This window comes from Corylus avellana, chromosome 3, assembly GCF_965113065.1.
Source record: "Corylus avellana chromosome 3, dhCorAvel1.hap1.2, whole genome shotgun sequence".
Lineage (NCBI taxonomy): Eukaryota > Viridiplantae > Streptophyta > Magnoliopsida > Fagales > Betulaceae > Corylus > Corylus avellana.
Window position 1 is genome coordinate 35,385,835 of NC_142492.1, and position 8,717 is coordinate 35,394,551.

General features: G+C 39.9%; 1 protein-coding gene across 1 annotated transcript; it reads left to right on the forward strand.

The window, feature by feature from the left end:
- The first annotated feature begins 4,929 nt into the window (after window positions 1–4,929).
- LOC132173499 (stemmadenine O-acetyltransferase-like) lies at window positions 4,930–7,769 on the forward strand. Its single transcript, XM_088514949.1, has 2 exons — window positions 4,930–5,708; window positions 7,256–7,769. Exons 1-2 carry the CDS (start codon window positions 4,930–4,932, stop codon window positions 7,767–7,769), a joined length of 1,293 nt encoding a protein of 430 aa, XP_088371075.1.
- The last annotated feature ends 948 nt before the right edge of the window (window positions 7,770–8,717 follow it).

Below are 8,717 nucleotides of genomic sequence, written 5' to 3' on the forward strand. Positions count from 1 at the left end.
TGGCGTGATGCTATGAACATCGAGTTTGATGCCCTCCTCTGCAATGACACCTGGACTCTCATTCCTCCCACCTCCACAATAAATATAGTTGGCTGCAAATGGATTTTTTTGTCTCAAACGGAAAGCTCGCCTAGTTGTTAAAGGATTCCACCAACAACATGTCATTGACTTTGGAGATACTTATAGCCCTGTGATTAGACCTACAACCATTCGACTTGTTCTGTCCCTCGCCATCTCCTCAGGATTGCTCATTCGACAAATTGATGTACAAAACGCCTTCTTCCATGGTTGGCTTTCCGAAGATGTCTACATGGCCCAGCCCCCTGGCTTCATCCATCCTCAGTTTCCTCAGCATGTCTGCAAATTACACAAGGCCATCTATGGCCTCAAACAAGCCCTCCGTGCCTAGTTCTCCCACCTTAGTGATCGCCTCTTGGAACTTGGTTTTGTCGGATCCCGATTTGACTCCTCCTTGTTCATCCTCCACACACCTCAATGCACTACCTACGTCCTCATTTATGTTGACGACATTCTCATTACTAGCTCCCGACCTCATGGCACAACTGACCTCCTAAACTCTCTCCGTGCTGAAATCGCCATCAAAGACTTAGGGCCTTTCCATTTCTTTCTTGGTATTGGAAGCTATAACCACTCCCGATGGTCTCCTTTTATCTCAACAACGCTACATCCTTGACCTCCTTAAAAAGAGCAACATGCCCGAAGCCAAGCTTATCAAGACCCCAATGTCCACCACACATGCTCTCTCACTTTTCACTGGGGATCCCCTCCCCGACCCCTCCACCTACCGCAGTCTTGTCAGCACCTTACAGTACCTCTCCCTCACTCGACCTGACATCTCCTTTACTGTCAACAAAGTCTCCCAGTTTATGCACCGGCCTACCTCTCTTCATCTTCAAGCTGTTAAACAGATCTTGCACTACCTCAAATCTACACTCACCTTTGGTCTCCTCCTTTTGCAAGTCAACCTCTCGCACCCTCCAAGCTTATTCTGACGCTGACTAGGCTGGCTGCCCCTATGACAGGAAATCCACTGGTGGATTTTGTGTTTTCCTTGGCCCTAATCTCATTTCATGGTCCTCAAGCAAACAACGGATTGTTGCTCGATCCAGCACCGAATCCGAATATCGTACTCTTGCAACCACCGTTGCCGAGCCCATATGGCTCCAATCCATGCTCCGCGAACTTGGCATTTTTCTTCCCACACCTCCCACTCTTTGGTGTGACAACATTGGCACCACATACCTCACCGCCAACCCTGCCTTTCATGCCTACTCCAAGCACATTAAAATCGACTTTCACTTTGTTCGTGACAAAGTTGCCTCCAAGACTCTTGACGTCCGATTCATCTCTAACAAAGATAATCTAGTTGATATCTTCACCAAACCAACTGCCTCACCTCACTTTTTCACCATGCGGTCCAAGCTCCACATCGTGTGTACCATGTCTGGCTTGCGAGGGCGTATTGAACCTACATGTGGTCAGCAAGAAACCATTCTCTCTAAGGAAACTAAAGCAACGGCTAAAATCCAAATCAAGGCAACCACAAATCAAGCAACGGCTACCATCAACAAGGAAACCCAAATCAATCAAGAATAAATGCAGCAACGGCTACTTCTAGAATGGAAATCATTTATTTGATTTGTACTTTGTTCCTATTATGTAAATGCAATCTCATGTATATAAACCCATCGTATCAATGAAAATCAACAAGGCAAAATTATTTCAATCTCTTCTCTTATAGGCCACTCAATCGATTACAGACCACGTCTGATAAAGCGGATAAAAAAACCAAAAAATCTACCAAAAGCCATATATATCGCTCCAACACTTAAGTCAATTATGATCTTGAGGGGAAAAATAGATGTAGCTAGAGAGGGGGAGAGAGAGATCCTCCCGAAGGGAAAGCCATGGTGTATGTGTATACACTACAAAACTGTATGAGTTTAATGCATAAGTGTATACACTACAAAACTGTTTTGTAGTGTATGTGTATACACTACAAAACATTTTTTTAGGCCAAAAAATGTCACTATATGGTTAGTGACATGGCTTTAGTGACCTTTTCAAAATGGCAAAAAGCACATAGCCTAAAAAAGAGGGTAGTGTCATTCTGAACAGTAACACATCACCTTCTAGAAGTACTGTTGGCACCGTGTCACCTTCTAAGTTGGCGCTGTGTCAACAGTGCCACGTCGTTAATGTTTGACGACGTGGTACTGTTGAAATGACGTCCCCCCTAAGGGGTGTTGTTTTACTCAGAAAACGTCACTCTTTTGTGACATTTTCAAAATTACACTGTTCACACGTCACCATTGTTCACACGTCACCATTGTTGTGTGTGTGTGTGTGTGTGTTTTTTTTTTTTTTTTTTTTTTGTAGTGATAGCAGGCTTAATTCTTACGGGTTCTTCTAGGGCTCTTTGTGATGGTAGTAGAGACAGATCTATGGGGGGGACTGGGAGTGGCCCTGGTCCCCCCCAAATTATAAGAAAAAAAAAGTTTTAAGGCATAAAAAAATGAGCGTATTTAATTTTTGCCAATTGGTCTCTCCCCAAAAATTTTTTGGCCCTTAATTGGTCCCTCCCCAAATTAAAAGCGATCCGTCCTTGGATGGTAGGTCTCATATCACTTCTTTAGGTCTCTCTTGGGCTTTAGCAGTGACATGCCTAGCTTATAATATTAGACTGCTCTGGCCGGCGCCCCTCACATAGGGTCTTACTCGTCTTAGTCGGGCCATGGGTCTCTGGAACATTTTCTGGATCCATCTGTATATATTGACTAGAGGAGATAATACACGGCAATTATGATTTGGTGGATTAATTTGATATTGGGACATAAAGGTGGGTGGGTGGTAATACGCGTAAAGAAAATTATACATACTACTTTTACAAAATCATGATGTATTTGATGCATGATTGTTGATATCACATTTCTCGAAACATAAGAGTGCCATGCATCGCACAAAATCCAATTAAGTTGTTCAAGAATGAAGACTTTTCTTTTAGTTTGATTCTACGTAGTTGGATTTACATGTACACATATTTGACCAACTTTTGAGCAGACGTCTCTCCAAATCTCTAAGTAGGTGGTGGGATTTTTGCGGACTTTTCACTCGATCGTTTTCGATAGACTACTTTGGTTTTGCATGCAAGTAACGGCGCTCTGGATAATTAAGGTTTTGCATGCAAGTAAGGGCGCCCTAGCCTGGACTTTACGTACTCTCGTTGCAAGTTGTTAATTTCTTGTGCTCCTGATTTTGGGTAGGAAATCGAAGCTTTGTTCGACTTGCAAGAGGTGTCCATTTTTCATATTCATTTTGTTTTCTTCATCTTTTCCCTGTCAAATTAATATATCCAACAGCTTTTACCAAATGTTTCTTACAAATTAACGTAATAATTTATGTAGTATTACATAATTTCATGTTATTCATTAAACAATTAAATGATGTGTCATGATGAATTTATGAGAGATTTTAGTAAAAGTTGTACTAAGATAACCATTTTCTATGAGAATTAAATGAGTGACTAAAAAAAAATCCCAGTTAAAAAAACCTAGAGAGCAAAACGCTCACTTCTCTCTCCTCCAAAAATCCCCCAAGCCCATCCTTGGCTGACTTGAAGGAGCTGGCTTCCTCCTTCCCCCCTTTTCTCTTTTTCCATTTTTCTCCCTCCCCCTCTTTTTTGCCTCTTCACAGGCTAAAATCGCCTCTTTGGAGACCCTATCTGCCTCCTCGAAGGCCTTATCTCTGTCTAAAAATTGTAACGGCCCAACCTCCACCACAAAACCTCCGACCACCTCCATCACCAACAACTCCAAGTTTGGGTTTCGCATCTTTTTGAACGCTTTAGATATGTTTTTTTCAAAATTTGTTCTCTTGTTTTTAGGAAATCTTGGGTGCACACGAGCCATCCCACTGGGTTCCACGCCATCTCCGCCATCGTCTACCACCAGCGATCCACACATCCGACCATCACGCGCCGATGTGTGTTCAACACGTGCCTGCGAGTAGATCTTACTCGCGGGCGCGTGTCCCCCACTCACCGCTCCACCTCCATCAACCTTATACGCCGATCTTCTGGTTTCCTTTTCGGCTCGTGGGCCCGTGTGTCTCCGACCACTTCAGTGTTGCTGTTTTTTGGACATTTTTATCTGCTTTTTAGCTTGCCTTTTTATTCTGTAATGTTGTTGTGGTTATTTTCTGTAACTTGTATGTGTTACTTTCTGATAAACCCAATCTAGTTAGATTTTAGACTCTTTGTAAGTGAAGTGGTTTTTTCTTTTCTTTTTGGTTTCCAAAAAGAAAACATTTTTTCCACTGTTATTGTGCATCTAAATCTCCATGGCTTTTTTGAAAGTCTGTTTAGATGCTTGATAGGAGTATTCGTACTACCGATAGTAGTATCCATCAGATTGCGCCGCGGCAAGGGTTTTCTCTCGCTGCATTCGTAGATAACTTCCATCTTCACCTACTTTGAGAAGTTTGTTGGGTTTATATGTCTAAGCTTTTTAGCTTTATATGTCTGTCCTCTAACTTTCTTATGCTTTAATGGATTTTGGTTTGTTACCAAAAAAAGAAAAGAAAAAAAGGTGACTAGCTAGGGCTATGGCACATGATGTGTTAGGGCTATACACACGAAAGTTAAGGTGTTTAATTGGATTACCAATATATTGTGAATAATATGTAACAAAAGTCAATATATATCATGTGCATATCCATATGATGTGAAATCTACAACAAACAAATCTGATATCGTCCTTTAATGGGAATTCGGAGCGTATTACATCTTGAAACTTGAGAGTGGTCTCCATCTCGTCTCTCTCTATATATAAGAGCTGCGAGCTCTTTAGAAAAGAAGCATAAACATTAATTAATTCAGTGGGTTAATTAGCTTCTCAATAAAACAGATTTATGGCGATGATGAATGTTGAAATAATCTCAAAGGAAATGATTAAACCATCATCTCCAACACCCAATCACCTTCGAACCCACAAACGTTCCTTCCCAGACCAACTTGCACCCACCACTTATATTCCTATCATCCTTTTTTATCAATCCAACAATGCCCATGACGACGTCGTTGATCATCATCAACTCCAAAAATCTTGTCGCCTTAAAAAGTCCCTTCAACAAACCCTCAACCGCTTCTACCCTTTGGCTGGAACCCTCAAAGAAGACCACTCCATCGACTGCAACGATGAGGGGGTCGAGTTTTATGAAGCTCGAGTTGCGTGCAAGTTATCACAAATTCTCCAACACTTCAACATGGAAATCTTGAACCAGTTTCTGCCATTTGAACCACATGGAACCCACGATGTTCTCTTAGCTGTCAAATATAATATCTTTGAATGTGGCGGAGTTGCCGTTGGTGTGTGTGTTTCGCACAGGATAGCTGATGGAGCATCAGCCACAACATTTCTTGGCGCCTGGAGCGCCACATCCCGTGGAGATGACGATGTCTGTCCAAAATTTGATGCGGCCACGTACTTCCCACCGAAAGATATATCTTGGGGGAAGGGAGACATTGGGGTGACCAAAGAGAAGATTGTAACAAGAAGACTGGTGTTCGACAAATCAAGCATAGCTGCTCTGAAAGAAAATGCTTCCTCAACGCGCGTTTTGGCCGTTTCAGCGTTCATATGGAAACGTCTGATGGCGATATCCAAATCCAAACCTGCACCAGCGAGAGTGCACGCACTACAAAAAAAATGACATTTTCTGACGTGGCTACAGTACCTATTTTGTTGCCACGTCAGAAAATTTCTGACGTGCAACTTTTAAAACGTCAGAAATTTTTTTTCTGACGTGTAAATAGTGACACGTCAGAAAATTCTGACGTTTTAGATGTTGGAGCGTCAGAAAAATATTACAAATTTGAAAATTTTAAAAATGATATAATTTCTGACGTTGCAAAATTCGCCACGTCAGAAAATTTCTGACGTGGCAGACCGCCACGTCAGAATGCTATATATATATATATATATATTTAATTTTGTATTTATTTCCTGACGTGCCAGGTGTCGCACGTCAGAAAATTATATACATATATTTATATATATAAAATATAAAATTATTATATTTTATATATATAAATATATATATATATATATATAAATTAAACTTATATATATGTGCAGCTTTGAATACGTGCGTCCCATCTCGATCTCATCAGCTTTGAATATTCATTATTTTTTTTATATATCTTTTATGTCCTCCAGCTGGAAGACCACTGCCCAAGGTCCCACTGCCCAAGGTCTCAGCTTTTTCTTTTTCTCTTGTTTTCTCCGTTTTCTTTCTTTCTTCCGCCATAGCTGAAGCTTGATCAAGCTTCTTTTTTTTTTTCTCTTCTCCACCCACCGGCCGTATATATATATACTCTCTCTCAAGCTCAGTAGTTTCTCTCTCACGAAGTCTCTGATCCTCCGCAGCTAAACCCGCCGACCGTCTCTCCGCCATCGATCTCCGGCCGTCGTCCTCTCTCCCTTCGTTTCTAGCCCCTACAAGAGCTCCTCACAGGTATATATACAAGAGCTCCTCCGTTTTCTGAATGTACACTTTAATGTTCTTCTGCAGTTCTTTGGTAGTACATTTTTTAGTGTTCTTCTGCAGTTCATCGATCTCCGTCTTCTGCAGTTCAAAATGTCAAGCACATAGCAAAACACTAGGCATGGAAGTGCAGGCTACGGTTGGCCGGACAGGTTCTCTATGGCTCTATCTATTAATCTAAGATCAACAACATTGTCAAATTCCAGTCAAACCTTGACATTTTGAAAAAGGAGATGAAATTAAGGCCTCTTGGCAGAAAAGCTTTCTTGACGACCCGGCCATGTTGTGGCTGCCAATCATTCAATGACCAAAGCAGTGGAGCAAATTTCTTGACCAAAAATTCAAGATTAAACAACATCAAACAAATTGAAAGGTGCAAACAAAAAAGCAATTAATCGTAAATTCAACAAACAAATAAAAAAAAAAAAAAACTAAATTTTCTGACGTTGGAGTTCTACCATGTCAGAAAATTTTCTGACGTGGTATAACTGCCACGTCAGAAAATATTTCTGACGTGTGATACACTAAAACGTCAGAAAATTCTGACGTTTTATCCACTAACACGTCAGAAAAAAAATTTTACTGACACCTATGTTTCTGACAATCAACACACGTCAGAAAAATTTTCTGACGTGTCGGACACTGGAAAACGTCAGAAAATTATGGTCAGGAAAAAATTGTTTTTTTGTAGTGACGTAGCAATTCATGCGGTGAATTTACGCCCGAGGATGGACCCACCCATGCCAACGCATTCATTTGGGAATCTTTGGTACTTCGCCGCGGCTGTATTATCACCGCACGATCAGCTTGATGGTGGTGATGATCATGTTAGTAATCGTACTCTGGCGATCAAACTAAGTAAGGCAATAAAAGGAATCGACGGTGATTACGTGAAGAAACTACAGAGCGATTTGATTCCGGATTCTCTAACAAAGGAGGTGGAGCTGTCCTCGAAGGGTGACGTGGAGTCTTATAGGTTTACAAGTTGGTGCAGGTTTCCTCTTTATGAAGCTGATTTTGGGTGGGGGGAGCCCACTTGGGTGTGCTGTCCCAGTATGCCTTTTAAGAATCTTGTCGTCTTGACGAGTACAAGAGATGAACATGGAATTGAGGCATTTGCGAACATATTAGAGGAAGACGCTGTCGTTTTTGATCGCGATGAAGAACTCCTTCCATTTGTTTCTTGGAAAATAGCTGACTACTGAATGTTGGGGGGGCCAATATTTATTTAATCAATGCTTTGTTTAATTATATCATGCCGGAAGGAGTTCATGCATGAATTCTTCTGAATGTAATTCGATCTTCTTCTCTTATGTATCTCCAAATTGCTTGGATTTTACTTAAATAAATAAAATTATGACAAATTTAAAATAAAAATTAATCTCTCTAATTCTCTCGGTGTCACTGTAAGAAATTTCATTTAAAGTAAGTCCCTTTATGTCACATATATTATTGTAATTATAAAATTACGGTGTTCAATAATTTATTCCAATTAAAACTTATCGTGTAAATCAAATATTATGAATTAAATTACTGATTTAATTCTTGTGGAACAAGTATTTGATTTCAATGAAATATTATGAATTAAAACACTGATTTAATTCTTGTAGAACAAGTATTTGATTTCATTAAAGATTTTATTTTTGTGGAATCAATTAGCTGTATTGATTTGATTTTTATTCCTTGATGGGAGGAATAATTAAGGTAACAGCTCTAATTGAGAGTCCCATGACCTACCTATAAATAAGGCATGTGTATTCCATCAATTGACACTCACTGGTAGACATAGGTCAGAAGAACTTCTCAATATTTTTTGTTTTCTAAATTTGGTTGCTGCGAAACTGTTCTTCAATTGGCTTGAGCAAAAGCATGGCTAGAGGTATTTATATAATTATTCATTCCGCTGCTAATTTTATTGTCAATTAGCATTTAATTATATATTGAATTCTTACATGTGGTATCAGAGCCACCTTTAGGCCATATTTGCTCAGTCTAATTTTTAGATATGCTTGCTGTAAATTTGTATTTTTGTTTCAATAATTTATTGAAACAAAAATAGCTTGAAACAAGCTGAAACCCAAGATATTTTTTATTTGTTGCACGGTCCTGTTGATACTTGTTTATGTTGAAATAAAATAAGTACAAGCCATTAA

Coding starts and splice junctions, on each gene's coding strand:
- LOC132173499 (XM_088514949.1), top strand. CDS start 4,930: ATGGCGATGATGAATGTTGAAATAATCTCAAAGGAAATGATTAAACCA. Junction 5,709..7,255: donor AAACCTGCACCAGCGAGAGT/GCACGCACTACA, acceptor GTTTTTTTGTAG/TGACGTAGCAATTCATGCGG.